The sequence below is a fragment of the Lepidochelys olivacea genome (genome assembly GCF_965140295.1).
Source record: "Lepidochelys olivacea isolate rLepOli2 genome assembly, chromosome: 18".
In the NCBI taxonomy this organism is placed as follows: domain Eukaryota; kingdom Metazoa; phylum Chordata; order Testudines; family Cheloniidae; genus Lepidochelys; species Lepidochelys olivacea.
The window spans coordinates 28,779,798-28,800,231 of record NC_140428.1 but is presented as its reverse complement, the minus strand read 5'-3'; the positions used below and the strand labels follow the sequence as shown (position 1 = coordinate 28,800,231).

The window sequence follows — 20,434 nt, the reverse complement described above, 5'->3', positions numbered from 1 at the left end:
GAACGGGATGTTCTTCTCAGCCTTAGCTTCAGTCATGGTGCCACCAGCAGGGCACTGGCGGCAGCTCTGGGGACCCTTTGGAACCTCTCCCCAGGGGTTAGACCCTCCCTGTGCCACCCGCATGGAAAATTCTTGAGGAAGCACCATAGATGCTCAACGCGTTTCTGCGCTGAGACTTGCTGAGAGCACTGCTTGGCCCTCAGCTGCGTCCAGCTTGCCCAGGCCTCTGGCAGGAGCACCAGGCAGTCAGGACTTTCTCTGATCTGTTTGTATCCAGCAGCAAGTCACTGACATGCCGTGAATGTTTTGTTTGATGTGATTCCGTAGCTCTGACGATGAAGCTCCCAGGCCAGGCGGGGAAGGCTGACCCGTGGTGTTGCTTTCTCCCCTCTTCTCTAGGTCCCGCCTCTGAGGCGTTATTCTCACGATGAAACGGACATTTGGACTACGGGCCAGATTTCAGCCTACCTCCAGCGCTGGGGGGCAGGCGAGGACGCGGCCGGGCTGGCCCACCTCCTCATCCCGCGGCATGCACGGAGGAGGAGCAGCCTGACCTCCTACCACGAGGAGCGGCTCCCCTACCGCAAGCGCCGGAAGTCTGCCGAGAGCGTCATCTCACTCAAGCCGCTCTCCCGCGAGGACCTGTACAAGTGCTTCAGCAAGGAGGAAGTGGTGAACTTCATTGACGAGAGCCCCCTGGCCAGCCCCAGGAAAAGCCCCATGCGCTCGTCTTCCGTCTCCCTCCTCCCTGAGGCTTTTCCGCCCCAGGCCAGTGTGCGCTCCAACTTCCCTCTGACCGACTTTGAGCGGGAGCCTCAGGTGCTGCGCAGGTTCTCGGCGCAGGGGAAGGGCTGCAGCCTCACTGTGCCCAGGCCTCTGCGCGCCCAGGAGGACCCCAGGTGCCTCTTTCCTGGGGGAAACAGAGACCCCTGCAGGGGACAAACTCCCTTCGAACGAGGGGAGGCCCAGGCACTGGACAGCCGCCCAGCAGGCAGCAGCTGCTCCGAGTCAGGGGGATTTCGGACGAGTTTGAGCATCTCCTGGGGGGAGCAGGAAAATCTGCAGAAAGGTGGGAGCAAAGGAAGCACCACTAGCTTTTTAAGCTCCCCTTCTGCTTCGTCTGGGTATATCACATTTCATTCCGACTCCATCGGCTCGGCCTCCTAGGGCCCAGCGCCATCTCTGCCGCGGGTGCTGGTTTTCTGCGGCTTTCCCGACGTCGGTCACAGCTGGGGTCTTGGGTTAGTAACGGGAGCTGGGCAAAGCACCAAAGAAATCCGATGTCGTTCTCATGCATGAAAAAAGGGAGGCAGAGAGACTTGCTAGAGGAAGGTCTGATCTGAGGGCGGTGTAAAAATGTTTGCAATTCCTACTCAGGTGGACAAAGCCACAGCACAGTCCTTCCAGACCCTTTCCATGTGCGGAGGGCAGGGGCGCCCGGGGTGGGGGGATCAGCGCGGGTGCTGCAGCCCAGAGCGAATGCTCTGCTTTATCCCGGGCAGCAGGATTGCGCTGCCTGCAAAAGGCTGGTGGGGGTTTAGCGGAGCCCCACAGTCTCTCCTGGTGTTTGTTAGTAGCTGTAACACGGGCAGCATGTCTCCTCCAGGGATCGCTAACACGCGGTACCCTCCTCTTCAGGCTGGGGTGGAAAGCTGGGCTCGTGTTTCCGTTAAAGACGAAGAAGGGTGTTTCTCGTTTTAGTCAGAGCGGCTGGCTCGCCAGGCGAGGCAGCCTTATCTCCAAGGCACGGTAGCCTGACACGACAGTGCCTAATAGCGCGGGGCTGGTGTGTGGGTGTGTCGCTTATCCAGGACCGGGCTCCCTCTCTCTCTGGGGAAAGGGGGTTGAACCGTGCAACCGGGCCCGTGTTCGTGCTCTGGGAGCAGGCTGCGCGCTGGGGTAGTCCCGAGTGTAGTGGATAACAGTCCGCTGGAACATGGGGCTCAGCATGTGGCAGGTAAGAAAACACTCGGCTGCTGCTGTTGCTGCCGCGTGTTGTGCGTCTGGGCCGCCGCAAAGCGTCCAGGCTGCTCCAGGCCTCCCGAGCCGAGCCAACACATTCCGTTTTGACATTTAGAAAAAATTAGGGTGTTTTCTTCTTCCCCTTATTGATGTGAGTAAAAACAAGACCCAGCCAGAGATTGCTCTGGGGTGACAAACTCAGCCTCCCCCTCCCCCCCCCCCCCGGCATTTGAGGGCAAGGCCTTTCTGAGGGCAGAAGAATGGGGTGTGTTTAGCAGGGAACATTGATACACTCGGCAGAATGCAGGCACTGAAAAGCTTTTGTCGCCAGCGAGAGGCTGAGTTAATCGCCCACAAAACCAGTGTCTCTCTTGTGTCCTTTCTCTGCACTGCCTGTGAGCCACAGAGAGGTGGGTCAGGAGGGAAGAAGAGGTGACATTTCCATTTCAATGGCATCTCTGTTAACCTGCTGCTCTGCTACAATGCAGCTAACGCAGAGGAGTCAGGATCACTGTGTTCTGCCTGGAGAAATATTAGCGAGAGAATTTGGGGGGGGCCGGGGGCGGAGACTTTCTGTGAGCTCCTTTGTTTTACTAGGACTCTCTCTAGTGGGGAGACGTAGTGACCCTTACGAATGTCTACGTGCTGCTTTTTGAGCACGTGTGGGGTGCATGTGTGTCCACTGTCTGGCACAGGGGAAGGGAACTAATAGCCTCGAACTAAGCTGCGAAGCATAGAGAGCCCAGGGCCCGGCAAGGGGAAAGGGGCTCAGTATTCTGTAATACTCCAACCCTCATTATTATTTTTTCTAAATTCTGTGAATTAAATTTTATACCTGATTTCTCTAGGGGAAAAAGAAGGAGAAGATTGGTACCTGCTCAGCTCATGACACTGGCTCCAGTGGACCAAGAGCAGAGGCCACCTTTAATACAGGCTAAGTGAAGTGGGCCCAGTTTTCTGGATTCTGTAGTGGCCGGTTACTATAGACAGAGCTGTGATTCGCTTAGTGCATCTTCATAACTCACTGCCGAGGCTGAGAGTCGTAGCTCCTAGAGTGAGACTGCTCACGGGGTTCTGCCCCAGCCCGAGGACCCATGTGTTGCGCGGGCTCACACGAGGCTCCATTGCTCTTGTGCGTTCATTCAGATCTCGGTCTTGTTGCTCTGGAACTGCATGAGACTGGAGAATTGGTGCCTCTGCTCCTTTGGGTTCATGGTGTGAAATCCCGCTAACTTGTGCCCTGTGGTTTCATGGCTGATACAGACACAAGCTAAAGGTAAAGTGGCAGGTTCACTCTGTGGAGCTAATTTCTGTGTCCTTAAAACTATAACAAGCAATGTTTGAAGTGCAAAAAAAGAAAGCTGGTGATGACTGGTATACCCCTCCGCCCCCACATGCCTCTTCTTCTCCAACTGCAGCAATCAGAAGCATGGATCTGGCATCGCCATTTCTGTTCCCTTCCCAGCCACAGTCCGAACGCTGTTAATAGGGGAACTGAGCCTCGACAATGGATCTCTGCTTTGACTTTTCCACTTGAACACGGGTACCACAGTGGCAGGCCACTCTGCACTGATTGTGTAGCCAACGCTTGCAATGCATATGTCCCTGCACTGCCAAGCTGGCTGCTAGCTCCTGGAACCAGCGCAGAGCTGTGGAAGGCTTCACTGCCCTGCACTGCAGTTCATAACTGGGATACAATTTAGGCTAATAGGAAAAAACCCCTATTACAGGCAGAGAGAAAACGGAAACATTCATTGATTATTTCCCCAAGCCCCTCCAGTGCCCTGGAAAATACTGAGAGTTGCCCATGCAAAGAGTCTAGTTTGCTCCTCCCATCACAGCCAAAATGCACCTGCTACAGTAGCACCCTTTCCTGTTACGTGCATCAGCGGATGGCAGAGTAGGGGGAGAGGCTGGCTTTCTGCTGGTTCTCACCTTGTTTCCTTTTCCAGTTGGCTTGCACCTCTGATACAGACATTTCTGGCCATCAGTTAATCCACCCACCAAACTGACTTCCACCCTCCAGGCTGTTACTCCTGTTTCTCTCGCTGTAACCCCCCTCTCTTCTTCAACTCCTGGGTGCAGGCTGGGCTGAGAGTTACAGCGTCTGGCTTACAAAGAGTTTCAATTCTTCTCTGTTGCTTCCCTCAGCATGGGCTTCTTGAAATCTGTGTTTGCGCGACACACACTCCCTGGCAGTGCTTAGCACATCACTCGCTCCTAAGGAGCCAGAGTGCTTTGCAAACAGACGTGAATTGGGCCATTTTACTGATGGGGAGGTAGAGTCCTTGTCTGTGTCCAGACTGCTTATGGTGCAGCATGGCTTCCCCTGGGATTGGGTGAGCTCTGATGTAAGGACTGGGCCCCTGCCCTGCACCTGCTTGTGTGGACCCTTTTATTTCAGTTCAGTAGTAGCTTATTCCAGTTTAGTTTAACCCTCTTCCTAGTCAATTTCAGCTAAACTGAGATAAGCCTGGCTTAAACCAAATAGCCTTTTGTACCAGTTTAACTACATCACTTTAGCTAACCTGGTGCTGCTCTGTAGCCCTGAGGCACAGAGACAGGAAGCATCTTGCCCCCAAATCGCATAGGGAGGAGGTCCAGGAGGACAGCCCCGCAGTCTTGACTCCCAATCCTCGCTGACTTGCTACAGGAAGTAGGAAGCCTGGAGCATGGTGAGTTCTGTGAACAAGTAACACCTAGTTTCGGATTGCAGTGTATTTTAAACACCTTTAGGAATCAGTCCCCCAAAGGCTGTTTTAGAGGGCTGGGGAGAGGTAAGAGCCATCGGGATTTCCCTGCCATTTTTATGTGGTGCTCCCTGGAGCTACCACCAGCCATTGCAGGTGGCAGGGACAGAAGTGGCAAGTTGTACATCGAGTTGCTAAGAGGAGTTGTGGCCTTTCTGCCCGGCAGCCAGGATGTTCATAATTCTCTTCTCTCCTAGAGGGGTTATCAGGAAGTAGGCGGACATTTTTACCCTGGGGTCTGCATTTGCGGAGCAGAAGCCATATAGCTGGTCGTCATTTCTGATCGTGAGCCCAAGGATAGACATTTCCAGATGGCTTGGAAGGGATAAATATTGTGTTTTTTTAATAGCACCCTATAACAGAGGGAGAATCATTGTTGCAAAAGTTCACAGTTGACTATAGAACCTACTGCTTGCAGTGTTGTGTAGCTGTGTTGGCCCCCAGATATTAGAGAGACGAGGCTGGTGTGCTAATATCCTTTATTGGACCCACTTCTGTTGGTGAGAGAGACCCTTTCAAGCCACAAAGAGCTCTTCTGCAGGTCTGGGAAAGGTATTCCCAGTGTTACAGGTTAATACAAAGTGGAACAGATTGTTTAGCTTTAACACACATTTCAAGGGACCATTCCCGGTGAAGTGCTGACCCTCTTTCCCTGGGGAGACTCTTCCAGAGTCCAATCAACATCGTTAGGACAGTTGTCCTGACTTCCACCCTAAACTTTCCCTTTGATAAACTCATGCTCTCCTCTTGACTCACTGGTACTGCTCCCTGTCAAGTACTTACACTGTGGCTGTTCCCTGCCGCCCCTCTTACTGATCTCTTTGCTGAGTTATTCATACTTAGCTCTTTCAGTGTTTCTGGTTAGGTCAGCAGCCCCTCTGAACCTATCATGCTCTGGGCCCCCTCTATCTTGATCCCCTCCAATTTGTTTTAGCCTCCTGGAATGGGGATGCCCCAAGCTGCATGCCATATTCCACGGGCAGTCCCCATGTGCTGCATAAAGAGGGACATTCCCTCCCTGGTCTGTGATGTTATGCTTGTGTGAATGTAACCTGATATATACTGTAAAATATGGTAACATGCATGTATTGGTTTCATGTACTCTTGCATTTCTTTGAGTTAGACCAGCTACACTCTCAGATAAAATTCCCCGATGCTAGCAGGAGCTGTCTAAGAACAGAAAATATACATATGCCATAGAAAATTTACCAGTAGCACTTTTGACGGGACACTGTGCCCTGGCTATTTATTTTCTAGTAAGTGAGATTTTGCGAGCTCGCAAGCGAGCACTGAAGGGTGTCAGCAGCATGCTCAGCAGAGCTGACAAGACAGTGACCAGGGCCTCTGCCTTGCCCTGTAGTTCTCTGCCATTTCCTTTCCCAACAGCACCGATTGCCCTGGGGTGAGGGTAAATAGAAAGCATCTCTCTGGTGACCTTCCTGTTCCACACAGAGAGGCCTGTTGGGTCTAGAGGGGCTGCGAGGCAGGACTCCATCCTGTTCATGGCTCTGCCGCTCATTGGAAAAGTGACTTGTCTGAGGTGTCACCACTCCTCTGTGCCTCGGTTTCCTCAGATGTGGTGGCAGTTTAGTAACATTTGCCATTTTCACGGGGCTGTGATCCCTCAAGAAAAAGTGCTTTTGAGTGCAAAGTACCATTGTTACCAGTTCCTTAAAGGGTGCCGTTAGCTGCCCCAATTCACTGCACGGTGAGAGTACTGAACTGCAGCTGTGTAGCCCCTGGTACCTTGTTAATCAGCACTGATGGGGAAGGAATTCCAGGGAAAGCATGTGGCTAAACTATCTGCTTTGCGTGAGACTCCTCCTCCGCTGCAAGAAATAGTCTATAACAGATCGCCAGAAAACTCTGCTGCCTTTTGCAGTGAAAGAGTCAACAGACAAGGCAGCAGTTGTGTGGTGCCATCGATGGGCTGAAGCATACGAATGCAAGTACATTTTCCTGAAATGGACTGATTTAAATTAGACTGATAAAGTGTTGTCAACTGCACTAGACTGAAAAGAAAATGCATTTGGAACCAAAATTCAACTTGTTTGAAATTGGAGCCACCCGTTGAATTCTGTTGGCCTTGAGGTGTGTTTCTTTTTGACAAATCTAACCCTGACCGTAAAAGAACAATCCAGACCCTGCCATTACTTCACTTAAACTTCAGAGCCATGAATGAAACATTAAAGAAACACAGCCGGTTTCAGTGTCACGTTTGAATCCTTAATTGTCATAAGCAAAGAATACTCAGTCTTGAGCTCTTACCAAAAGGGTCCCAGAGAATGAGATTTCTCCTGTTAAGTGCGGGACGAGAGTCTCTGTGTCTAGGGGACAGGTGTGAGGCATGCTTATAATTTGGAATGCTCAATGTTTAAATGAACCATTCTAACTAATTCATTTTTCAATTGCAATAAAAAAAAAAGAACCACAAACTTAGAAACAAGGGATTAAACAGAGCGTCTGGGTGGGTGTTTTGTTCCTATTGATAAAATTCCCCCACCAGAAAGTGATGTTGTGCCTTTAAGGATTAAAAATATTGATGCTGGTCTTTTGTTAATAATTCTGTCAGTGACCTCTTTGTGTTTCACCTCTAACCAGGGGAGAACGAGGCTTTAAGCGGTTGTTAACAATTTGTAGTACTGTATCTTTTTAACTATTTGTAGTGTCAAAAGGCCATGTTCTGAAAAGAATGGGTTTTGTGCCACCGTATCACAGAGAGCCAGTCCTGATTTTTACTGAATTTTGGAGAAAAAAAAAAAGAATACAAAGGCTGCTCTGGTCTTCGGGATAACTAGACAATGTCTTTTTATTGCACAATAATGACTGATGTTTTGTAAATGCCAATAAGGTACTTTTATTGGAACTCAAACTACTTCTTTAAACTGTTCTGTGTGTACTATGCATTTGTAAGATCTCCTTTCTGTCAGTGAGGTTGATGCTTTGCAACAATTCTTTCTATTGGTCTAAGTGGATTTGTCTTAAGTATAAAGTTTAGAGCATTTTATTCACAGTATTTCTGATTCATTTGTAGTTTGCTCTTTTTTGACAACTTGAGGGTTTCTCTTTGTAAAGGACTGAATAAAAATTCCTTCCGTATTGTTTACACTCCATTCATCCTACTCCTTGGTATATACATTGTCACGTCACTTCATTTCTGTTTCTTCAGGTGCAGGCCAGAGTTTTCTGCATTCTCATAACCCTGCCCCAGTGCAACAGTGGGAAGCAATTCCTGCTCCTGAGGTACTCTTGAAAACCCCACACTTGGAAAGGAACAGCAGAAGTCCCATTCACTTTCCCTAGGACTTGCACTCCCACTTTTGGAAACTCCTACCCTTAAATCATCAAAACTCTGTCCTGGGCCCCTTTCTGCTCTCATTTGCTCCAGGGGGCATGCATGCTCATCCCAACACAGAACTGAGTGATGTCAAAACCCACAGAACCAGCTGCATTTTGTTTACATCAGTAAGAATTTCTGGGCAGTCGGCTGCAATGTTCCCCCTCTCAATATCACTGTCATGCCTGGGGGTGGGGAATGGCTCCTTGTATTGCTGAGTGCTGGATGTACCAACTTCAATGTGTTTGTCTCCCCTCAGGCGGGCTTTGTGCTGGGGAAAGGCACCGGAACCTGAAGTCCCCAGAACAGATACCAAGCAAGCAGCATCTACCTGCCCCAGAGCTGGAGCTCAACTCAACCCTTTCTATCTGTTGATTGCTCTGCAGGAATTGCCAGCAAGTACAATCCCTAGTACCAGTAATGCCTGAGGTTTGTATGAAGGACACACCTGCTCACTAAAAACTGCACTGGTGAGCCAAACTGCGTTTACACAAATCGCTGAACAGCCAGCTGATGGTAATGACTTCCCTCATCCTGGACCATGTGTGAGTCAGTGCCCTTGAGGAGAATGTATGCCCTGTCCAGGGCTCAGCCAGCTAGTCCCCCCTCCCTGCCCTCCTCCACAGACTACAGCTGAGTTTGGAGTAACACCTGAACACTTACGGTTTTTAAGCAATTATGCCTACATGGAGAGCAGACTAGCAGGTCTGTTCTTACAAAGATTTCCCCATTTGTTGTGATTTTTCAAGGCTGGGTTCTCTGTCGACACAGCCTCACGATGGTAGGAGCTTCCCGGAGCAAGCTGGAAAACAATGTCAGATCAGTGCCTAGACTGCCTGACAGACTCACCAGTTTCTGGTCAGATGATCTCCCCTATGTTTTATGGCAGCCTTGTGCAAGATGGAGGAGAATCACCTGCCGCCCTTAGTTATGAAAGCCAGCAGGGTGGACCTGGGGAAACAGTCACTGGTGTGACTGGAATTACAGGTAAATGCTCAGAAACTCCACATCGTGCTTGCAGTGCATGAAGGAATGAGCCTGTCCACTTGGACCCATGTGTGCCTTCTATCTGGGTTCTTACATCACGCCCATCGTCTTGGTATCCATGGCACAGTGGAGAGAAGAAAGGGGCTGTCTGCCTCCCTGTTTAAAAGGGAACTGAACTCCAGCTGAGCTTCGGGCAGAGTGTGGCTGAAGGTTCACTGGTGGCTGGAATGACATTGGACAACAGAGCTTAATATTTTTATTTCGGACAAGCTGCCCTGGGGGACACAGGGCCCTCCTGGAACCTCGCTCAGCAGCGCTGTCCTGGCTGTGGTATTTGCTCCCCTGCACAGGCACTGGTTTGCAAAGAAACCCAGATTCTCCATCGGCTGCAGTGAGATTCTGGTAAGGCCACAGTTGTCTTTCTCGTGTCCTTGCTGCTCTTCAGTGTCTTTGCACAGCCTTGCGAGGAAGCGGCTCTTTCATGCGTGTGCTGGTGCTGCCATCTAGAGGAGCAGAGGTTGCAGAACAGTCCTGGCATTGTCTGCTGACCCCAACAAGGGGGCGGCTTCAGAGAGTAAAAGGGCTTTTGTCTCTCTCCGAGAGGCTACTTGGACACGAGGGAGGAGGCTTCTTTTGGAGCTGGAAGGAAGGCGTGGTGGTGAAGTGAGGCACATCACTTTCCCAGCCCATTAACATAAGCCATTCCCATTCACTGTCACACATACCTAGTGTGGGTATTGGGGTACATCAGCAGAAACTGGAAGAGCTCCATAAAGCATCTACCAAAGAAGGATCTGACATTCTGTGTCTTTCCTCTCTCTCCCGTAGGAACGTGGGTTCACAGGAAAAGGCAGGAGCAGTGAAAGAACCCTGCTAAAGATGACTACGAAGAAGGCCAGGCCATTCCAAGCAACAGTGAGTGGGCCCCAGGAGACCCGGCCTGTCTGGCATCATTAACAGTACAGGCTCTCTGCTGTGCATCTCACCTAGGAAAGCTTTCACCAGCTTTGTTCCCAAGCCACACTAGGATGGGTTAAAAACAAAACTGTATCAAATTATGGCCATTGGAAAGATGGCTTATAGTTGTCATTCGTTGAGCAAAATTCTGGGATGAGGCAGTGTTCCTGTCCCATCGCTGGGAAAGCATGTCTGTCTTTCTAAAATCCTGTGGCTCTTGGAGCCAGCCTATTGTAAGGGGTCTCCTGGCTTCCTTGTTTTGATCTTTTCTATGGCTTTGCTAATAAGACATAAGAATGATCAAGGCTTATGCTTCCGGGAAGGTTCTCCACCAACATGTCCATCTTTGCTGCACTATGGCTGTGACAATCTCCCAAGCAATAAAACCCTCGTCCTCCTCCTTGTCTAAGGATGAAAGGGGGAACACAGACAATAGTGTGGGATATTGTCTCTCTAGGGTTTGCGTGTCTCTCTCGTTTATGGGTCTGCTTAATTGTCTTCCTCTCTTTGTGAAAGGCACTTAGTGGTTCAGTTGCAGACTGGATGGGTAAAACATTTTATAACCCGGAAGGTTAATCATTAACCCTTTCTAAATGCCCCTGAATAAACTTCTTCACACGCTGAGATCTTAGCAGTGATGAGGGCTTTAAAATGACTCTTCTGCCCCTGCTCCCCCACAGGACAACTGCCCGTCTCTACTCTCTGGGATGAAGTTTCTCTATCTGACAGCTGGGCCAGGAAGCAATGTGACCTTTTGTGACCAGTTGTTCAAACACAAGCTACTACAGGCTCTAATTTCTCTTCATGGGGGAAAAAATGTGAAATGGAAGAGACAGAAATCACTTCCCTCTCTCCGGGGCTCAGCGATGGCCTAGCGTGCAGCTCACCAGACCTGCAGTACAGTGACTTTGGCTGCAGAGGAGTAAAATACAGACATTGAATCTGTAAACTATTCTTGGCCTAGCCCAAGACAGGAGTTGGCATAAAAAATTAGCTTCCCAGGCCGAAAAATTCACACCCTGACCTGCAGCTGACACCCATTGTTCAGGCAAAATAAGCCCTGAGAGCACCAGTGTTTGGGATGTATACACCCAAAGCACTCGGGTTATCATTAACCTGAGGGAAAAGCCTGTCAGGTAATCCCCAGAAGATAATGTGCTCTTCCCCCAGGGAGCAGTCACAGCCCTCAGTTTGCAATCTCAATGAACTCCTCAGCAAGACTTGGCTGTCACCCCCACACTCAGCCACTGGAGATGAATGCTGACCAAAGCATGACTGCAAATCACTGCACTGAGCTCACACTTGGAAAGACTTGAAAGTCCAGTTGCCTTTCCAGTACTAGAGATACCCAGGAACCATCTGCCACAATGCCCTGAACAGGACTGCATAATCCCGGTGAGAGCGCATTTGGGTTTGTGTGTTAGTTACTAGAGAAATACAATTGGGCGGCTGGTAAGACACATACTAATGCTCAGAGGTCCCAGGTGAAGGTGGTTGGCAATGCCAAGGGCTTTAGAAACATTAATGAATTCTATCACTCTGTCCACCTTGAGGTAGGTGTTTATCTTACTTCTTTCAGGTGGCTGCAGTGTTTTGGCCAAGGTCAGGCAACGAGTCCATTAGGAATCCAGGAATATGAGCAATAACTGCTGTTTCATAAGCCTGTGCTGTACCCACTAGACAAGTCTCTCGCTCCCGCAGCCCCAGGAAGGCATGTGCCCTAGCAAAACTGGCAGAAATTACATTTCTCAGATAGCTTCCAATCAGCTAGTGCGGAATGGATCTGGTTTGGCCTGCTCCTGCGTGGGTGATTTTCTGGCCATGCACTTACAGACATGCTCCCTCCATTACCTGGATCATAGAATCATAGAATATCAGGGTTGGAAGGGACTTTGGAGGTCATCTAGTCCAACCCCCTGCTCAAAGCAGGACCGATCCCCAATTTTTGCCCCAGATCCCTAAATGGTCCTCCTCAAGGATTGAACTCACAACCCTGGGTTTAGCAGGCCAATGCTCAAACCACGGAGCTATCCCCCCCGAGGGATACAGGAGTGCTGCCCTTGCCCTCTGCAGCTGTGGTGCAAAGCTCATGCTGCCCCGTGAGTATGAGCCATGGCTGTGTGCTCTTTTGGACACAAAGATTCTTCAGTTCCCCAGCTACCCTCTCCTTGGATTGACCAGTACAGGGGCTCTGGGTCTCTACAAAGTGCCATGGCTGGTCGTCTTTGTTCCTAGCAAATGTATCCATCTTATTAACTTCTGCCCTGAACTAAACACCTCCTGAGCTTTGCCATCCCCTTTTGCTGGATCGGCGGCTGAGCCATGCTGTGCAGTTCTGTGTCTCGGGTGTGTAACTTCAGACAGAGACAGGCGCAGAGAGGACTGAAACAAATCAGCTGTCGTGCCTGAGAAGCCTTTGGCCCGCTCTCATTCCTGACCGTTCGGGGATCAGAAAGGCCCTCATTAGGTATGCAGCCCCGCTGTCTCCGATTCTGCACCTAGGATGTACTGTCTGTAACTGACAACCCCTTCCAGATCCAGTGTAAATTACATCTGGCCATCAGATAAACCTTGCACATAACAGCAAAACTACAGAGGGGCTTAACGGTACTGCAGCTTGCTTACTGGCTTTTCTTTCGTGAATCATAATTAACGTTTATCAAGTGCTGAAAAGGCCTCAAATAGAAGGTGCAGAGGGGAGCAAAGCACTTTGCTAGCATGGCTGGTGGGTGTTGTGCTGCCGAACAAATGGTTCTTGCCACCTCTGGAAGAGGAAGTGGAAGTGAGTAGGGTTTCTGCTAATGTGTGTAACCAAGGAGAAAACTTGGCTCAAAGGATCCCATTGAGGATGATCCAGTCCTGATCTCACTCAGCTGTTGATCAAAGGCCAAAGCCCTGGGAGTCAGGACTCCTGGATTCTATTCCTGCTTCTGCCACTAAGCGTCTATACTGGTCCCAGTACAGCGAGACAGGCCTTCAGTGTAGCTGTTCCCTGGATGGACGTCCCTACTTTCAAACCGCCCCGGTAAGCCTCACTAGTGCGAGCACTGTTTTACACTAGTACAGCACTTCTAAGAGGGGAGATTGTACAGGTAGCAGCAGGGATACAGATCTCCCTAGTGTAAGCAGCTCCTAGCAGTGTCAGTTCAGACCATGCGTCTGCCCTACCTCGCCTCCTGTCCTGCCCCCCGGCTCTACAGGGCAGTGTGGGTGAACTGCCCTCAGTTCCTTCTCAACTGCCTCAGCCTGAAAGGGAGCTTTCATGTTGTCGCCTTGAACCTGCCCCAGCTGCAAGGGTTTTCTCCTAGTTGTAGTTCCGTTATAGATAGATTGACTTACTTAGCTGTAGTTTGATTAGTTTGTTCCCCTCCCTTCAGGGAGGCTCATCTTCCTTGGGAAAATGTGCCAGCTCACTGGAGTTCAAATGCTGCCCCACTTGCCAGGACGCCATCCCGGTTAGCGATGGCCACGCCAAGTGTGTTCACTGCCTGGAAGAGCCTCACATTCCTCGGGAGGGTAACTTCTGTTTCGCCCTTAAATCCAGGGTGAGGGAAAACTGGGAGATTAAGTTGAGGCTACTAAAGATGGAGTACTCCCTTTGCCCTGCTTCAGGGCCGGGTCAGGAGAACTGCCCTGTACACCAGTCTCAGGGCTGACCCAGCGCCCCTTCAACCTCAGCTCAGCCTTCTCCCAGTGAGGGAAAGACTCCAGAGACCCCGTCAACGGGTGGCAAGCAGAGGAGCTCTGACTCCGTTCATAAGAAGCCTGCTCCTAAAGAGCCCAGTCCCTCAGTATGTCAATGGTTTCAGAACCTTGGACCTCCCAACTCGGAACCATAGATGTAACAGACTCCTCCAATACTGGCAGGGCTGGAAAGCCCTAGAGATCTTCCAAGAGCAAACATGGCTCTGACTGAGCCTCAGGACCATCCGGACATGCCCAAGAAGGCAAGGACAAACCTTCTTCCAGACCGGTACTGTCATACTCAGCTTTGTCACTGGCACCTCCCACAACAGGTTCCTCAGTACCAGGCAAGCCCATGGCTCCCACCTCGGAGAGCTCGAAATGTTCAGGTCCATCTATCTCCGGAGACAAACACACAGTCATGTGGGTACCACTTCCCCATTCGGTACTGCAAGAATTCAGGTACTCAGAGGATTTATTGGTGGCAGATGAGCCGGAGTCTCCATTGCTTATGGGTATGACAGGCCTCTTGGTACGAAGACTCACCAGGCTTTTCTGCTGGGGCTCCTCCACTAAATGATGGAGAGGATGATGATGGAGATCACTCCTCTTGTCTCAGTGCAGGGCTCTCCCACCCAGCCATCGGGGAACCCACCCACTGACATGCACAGAGAATGAGAGACCTCTTGGGTCAAAGTCACCTCCTTTCCCATACGGCCCCCCACAGTAGCCATACCAGGGCCCCTGGGTGGCAAACCAACAACAATATTCCAGGGCTCCAAGTCTTGCCCACCAGGAAAAGAGAGAGAGACACAATCCCCCTCCACTCCAGCCATGCCTCAGGAGGAGACATTTGAGAAGCAGGAAGCCAGGGCAGGTAAGGAGGCTACCCCTCAGACTACCATCTCCTCGTGGTCTCCAGATGAGGTGGTTATGCCTTCACTACCGTCTCTGGGTGATGATTTTCAGCAATTTCAGGACCTCATAAAATGGGTGGTGGATGCTCTGCGGAAAATCTCTGCTGAAGGGGAGTACCCAGCAGGGACATCTCAGACAACCACGGGGACTGCACAGGGGAGTAACCTTTCCTTCCATTTCCATTCCAGTCTTACCGGCTGAATGTCTCTAAAGAAGGACGCAGCAGATGTGCTCTGCACACTGGAAAAGGAGCCTCGCTTTACATTAAGAAAAGGAGGACTTGTGGCACCTTAGAGACTAACCAATTTATTTGAGCATGAGCTTTCGTGAGCTACAGCTCACTTCATCGGATGCATACTGTGGAAACTGCAGAAGACATTATATACACACAGAGATCATGAAACAATACCTCCTCCCACCCCACTGTCCTGCTGGTAATAGCTTATCTAAAGTGATCATCAAGTTGGGCCATTTCCAGCACAAATCCAGGTTTTCTCACCCTCCGCCCCCCCACACACAAACTCACTCTCCTGCTGGTGATAGCCCATCCAAAGTGACCACTCTCTTCACAATGTGTATGATAAACAAGGTGGGCCATTTCCTGCACAAATCCAGGTTCTCTCACCCCCTCACCCCCCTTCAAAAACCACACACACAAACTCATTCTCCTGCTGGTAATAGCTTATCCAAAGTGACCACTCTCCCTACAATGTGCATGGTAATCCAGGTGAGCCATTTCCAGCACAAATCCAGGCTTTCTCACCCCCCCCCTTTTTTTTTTTTTACATTAAGTGCTTGGTTATTTCCTTCGCTGTTCCAAGGGACCCAGGGGCCCTGAACTCTGATTATGGAGCGAATTTGCACTATAAAAGGTAACGATGGCACTTTGCAGTGAATTGGGATGATAATTCTTTGGTCAGCAAGGTGTTCCCCTACCTCTTTGGGGGAGTTCTCCCCACCCCACTCACTCCCCTGGAAGTCAGTGGGTTCGCACAGCTGTAACTGGCCTGTAATAAAAGGCAATGCTGTATAATCCCAGCTCTAAACCAATCTTCTCCTTACTCCGCTGGCCTGACAGGATAGCAAATGGCAGGTGAGGAGGGGTGTTTTCCTGATTGCCACTTTCCCTCACACTTTTGCTTGCAGATGTCTCTTGGAGGAGAGCAAGGCAGTGTAGGGGAAATCTGTGGGCTTCTTCTTTCTGGTATTGGTAGGAAGGAGCTTTTCCTGCTGCCTCTCCAGCCCGAGGGAGAGCGCTCATCTACTGCAGTCTCATCTGGGGTGTGTCGGAGCAGTGGGTAGCCGCCGAGAGCTCTCTTTTATGCAGAACCGTGAAACGGGAGCTGAATGGGTGCCACCCAGCCTGGCTGGGGAGCACCTTGTCCAGCCACACTGAGAACATCACAGGCTAGTTTTACAGCTATTGCTTAGCAAAAGGACAGGCAGGATGCTGAATTCCTACACCTGCTCTCCCACGACTGCTTTTATCAGCCACCATCTGGCGGAGCAGGTCTCTGGGAACATCCCTCATCGCAGCCTTTCTGGGGGCAATGGGAGCATGTGTAGTAGACAGCCATCCATGTCTAGTTCCATTCAGGATCTACCATAGCTAGCACTGACAAGGAAACTCCTGAAAACAAACCTGATATTTATAGGGCTCAAAGCCAAGTGTGCTTCAAACTTTGGGAAGCTGGCAGGAGCAGCGCTTGCTTCTGGAGCAGCCGGTGTCTTGGGGGGGGCGGGCAGGGGCAGCAGAGTGCTTGGGGTCAGATTTGCACAGGTGTTGTTTAAATCTGGCTGAATTGATTTTTATGTATATTGAATGTGTAGAAGATGTCCCAGGTCTGAGGGCTCTCACGACAAACGGCTGCTGGATCATTGAGAGTAGCAAGATAACATGCAGCTGGTGTGACCAGTGAGGAGTTAGCCGTCTCCAGGCCTTGTGCTGCAGGGTAAGCTAGCTCCTACCAGCCAGAATACCTCCGGCCCTGCGAACACTGAGGTAGGAATAACCATGGAGGTGTCCACGTAGGGAGACAGGCAGCAGCCTGGGCCACTCTGTACCCCCATGGCCACAGATGTGCTGCTCCAACTGGTGCCCATAGCAACCTCTGCGAGACGCCAGCAGTTAGTGCAGAGAGCGCGTGGCTGGGCACTGGTCACAGTGTGAAGGGAGGCCTATGCCTTGAGCTCCTCCTGCAGTGGGGGATGTGGCAGCGTGGTCCCAGTGCCCCTTTTCTTCCGCCATCGGCTCTCTTCTACCCCTTGACTAGTCCCAGTGTCCTGTTAATAGCTGAGCCTTTTCTTCTCCCGCTGCTCACCCTGCAGGCTCCAAGCCAAAGTGAAAATCCCAGGAGACGGTGCAGGGAGCTGCTAGAAATTCCTGCTCTCCCTTCCCTCCGCAAGCTCCTTAAGGCTTGTCCACAGCACCTGGAGGTGCCGGAGGACCCGGCTCTCTTGTAATGTAATGTAGGGGTGCGGTTGATTGGAGGGTGGGGGCTGGGTGCCGGGGGTCTGGCCTGGGGCTGCTTGAGTAGCTGTGATTCTTCTTGCTGCTTGGTGCCCTGCTGCTGACTCTGGCCCCCCGCCAAAGCACTTACCTTCTCCCAGACACAGGCTGGTGGTTACTCTCAGCTCAGGAAGTTTATCACCAGCCCTGCACAAAGGGTGGGGGTTGGTGGGGGGGCCTCCTTTAATGGGGCAAGTTAAACCTCAGGACCTACATGCTGGGCCCATGGTGGGTCCTCGGAAAATCATATTAGTGTTGCTCCCTCCTGCCCCCCAGTTTTTACAACACTCACTTTTTGCATCTTGTCTTTAGTGAGCATGTCTGCTCTGCCCCACAGAGAAAGGCCTGCGGTTCTGGGCTTTGTGCAGCACAGATAACACGGTGATGGGCACTGGGTACAAATCTTACATAGACCGAGCCAAAGAAAGCACTCCTACAGTCCACGACTGTCAGGGAGACAAGTCAGCAGGTTGATCCATGCAGAGATAGGGGCAGGGGAGCGGTGACCATGGGCCAGCAAAAGCTGCTAGCATTAACTTTCACCAGTCGGCATGTGGAAAGCAAACAACAAAGGGTTGTGACGTGCTGGAGGAACACCTCAATTACAGACTGGCTACTTAGTGCATAATTAGTGCCACTTAATGTGTGTGTGAAGGGAAAAGCGCCCTGGAGGTGCCTGGAGCACACCCTGCCGCAGGGAGAGGTAGGGGGGCACAAAGGCAGGCTGGGAGGTGGGAGGCTGCAATTGCTGCCAGCTCATCCTACACCATAGGCCTCAGTAAATGCCAACAGAGCAGGTCAAATGATCTTTTGGGTGCTGGCGGGTTTTCCTAGCCAGCTGCTGATGAACAGGCAGGTCCATGTTACTACCAAGGAATACCCAGATCCTGGTGTAAAGGGCATAGCCTGAAACCAGTGCAGCTGTGCAGGTTTGCACCATCTGAGGATCTGGCTCCCTTTGAAGATAATGTTGGTGAAAGCTCTGAGCTGGGCGAGCCCCTTGGGGGTGAAGTGGCTGTATGCATACAGCGTGCGCATGGGCGGAGAGATCACAACAGAGAAGGTAACCGTTTGAATCTCAGTGCAACCCACTGAAAGCAGCTCCCTCTCCCACTTGAGCAGAGTGTTACTGCTCATGCAGGGTCAGGGCATCTGCTCCAGAAAGGCAGAATGATAAATGACACTTTACTGTAAGTCTGTGCCTTGTTTGCCTCCTGCTTCTGCAAAGCATGCCCCCTGCAGTCCCAAACAAAAGACTTCCACCAGATGAGGTCACTGCAAAAGAAACTGCAGTTTGCAGTCTGTGTTCTCGCAAACTCTCCATTCACTGCCAAAAGGTGCATCCCTACCCCTGCCTGGTGCTGACTGCCCCAGAGATTCATGGATTCACAAGATTGAAGCAGAGCTGGGAACTTCCCTACAGGAAGCCTGGTGGGACACCATCAACCAAGGTCATGCTAGCTGGTGCAATAGTCCTTAGCAGACTAGGCCTGGTTGATAATGATGTTTTTCTCCTTCTGAACCAGGGTGTGTTCCTGTGGGTGTGCCGATGGTCTGTGGATATACTCACTGCGGATATGGATATCCGTGGATTTGTAGGGCTCTCGTAATTATCAAGTGATCCATCCCCTGTTGTCCAGTCCCAGTTTCTGGCAGTCAGAGGTTTAGGGACACCCAGAGCATGGGATTGCGTCCCTGACCATGTTGGTCCTCTATGAATTTATCCAATTCTTTTTAAAATCCAGTTATACTTCTGTCCTTCACAACATCCCCTGGCAATGAGTTCCACAGGTTGACTGTGCGTCGTGTGAACAGGTACTTCCTTATGTTTGGTTTAAACTTGCTGCCTAGTAATTTCTGGTTCTTGGGCTATGTGAAGGGGTAAATAAACTTCCTTAGTCACTTTCTCCACGTCCCAGGCACGATTTTAGAGCCCTCTGTTGTAAAGCCCCCACCCCCTAGTCATCACTTTTCTACGCTGAACAGTCTCAGCTCATGTGGAAGCTGTTCCAGACCCCGAGTCATTTTTAAAAAAAAGAAAAGGAGGACTTGTGGCACCTTAGAGACTAACCAATTTATTTGAGCATAAGCTTTCGTGAGCTACAGCTCACTTCATGGGATGCATACTGTGGAAAGTGTAGAAGATCTTTTTATACATACAAAGCATGAAAAAATACCTCCCCCCACCCCACTCTCCTGTTGGTAAAAGCTTATCTAAAGTGACCACTCTCCTTACAATGTGTATGGTAATCAAGGTGGGCCATTTCCAGCACAAATCCAGGGTTTAACAAGAACGTGGGGGGGGGGGAGGGTAGGAAAAAACAAGGGGAAATAGTTTACCTTGCAAAATGACTTAGCCACTCCCGGTATCTATTCAAGCCTAAGTTAATTGTATCCAATTTGCAAATGAATTCCAATTCAGCAGTCTCTCGCTGGAGTCTGGATTTGAAGTTTTTTGTTGTAATATCGCAACTTTCATGTCTGTAATCGCGTGACCAGAGAGATGGAAGTGTTCTCCAACTGGTTTATGAATGTTATAATTCTTGACATCTGATTTGTGTCCATTTATTCTTTTACGTAGAGACTGTCCAGTTTGACCAATGTACATGGCAGAGGGGCATTGCTGGCACATGATGGCATAGATCACATTGGTAGATGTGCAGGTGAACAAGCCTCTGATAGTGTGGCTGATGTTACTAGGCCCTGTGATGGTGTCCCCTGAATAGATATGAGGACACAGTTGGCAATGGGCTTTGTTGCAAGGATAGGTTCCTGGGTTAGTGGTTCTGTTGTGTGGTATGTGGTTGCTGGTGAGTATTTGCTTCAGGTTGGGGGGCTGTCTGTAGCCAAGGACTGGCCTGTCTCCCAAGATTTGTTGCCCTGCTCTGTACTTTTTTCAATTCTAATGTATCTTTTTTGAGATGGGATGACCAGAACTGCATGTAGTATTGAAGATATGGGCATACCCTAGATTTATATGGTGGCATTATGATATTTTCTGTCTTATCTATCCCTTTCCTAATGGTTACTGACATTGTTAGCTTTTTTTGATGGCCACTGCACACTGAGCAGATGTTTCCAATATCTCTTCTTTAGTGATAACAGCTAATTTAGACCCCACCATTTTGTAAATGTAGTTGGTATTATGTTTTCCAATGTGCATTACTTTTCATTTATCAACATTGAATTTCATCTGCCACTTTCTTGTCCAGTCACCCAGTTTTGTGAGATCCCTTTGTAGCTCTTCGCAGTCAGCTTTGAACTTAACTATCTTGAGTAATTTTGTATCATCTGCATACTTGGCCACCTCACTGTTTACCCCCTTTTCCA

At 50.2% G+C, this 20,434-nt stretch overlaps 1 protein-coding gene across 2 annotated transcripts in view; it reads left to right on the top strand.

Moving 5' to 3' along the window:
- GPR153 (G protein-coupled receptor 153) overlaps positions 1-7,784 on the top strand; it is a 45,946-nt gene extending 38,162 nt beyond the window's left edge. Inside the window, exons 6-7 of one of the 2 annotated variants that reach the window (XR_014714442.1) lie at positions 400-1,241; positions 2,811-7,784. Coding sequence is in view for 1 of the 2 variants with exons in the window: in XM_084651508.1 (XP_084507634.1) it covers positions 400-1,167 (768 nt within the window). In the remaining variant the exon portion in view is untranslated. Of the gene's footprint in view, positions 1-399 lie in introns of both variants that reach the window. The other variant, XM_084651508.1, reaches the window with a different exon arrangement.
- The last annotated feature ends 12,650 nt before the right edge of the window (positions 7,785-20,434 follow it).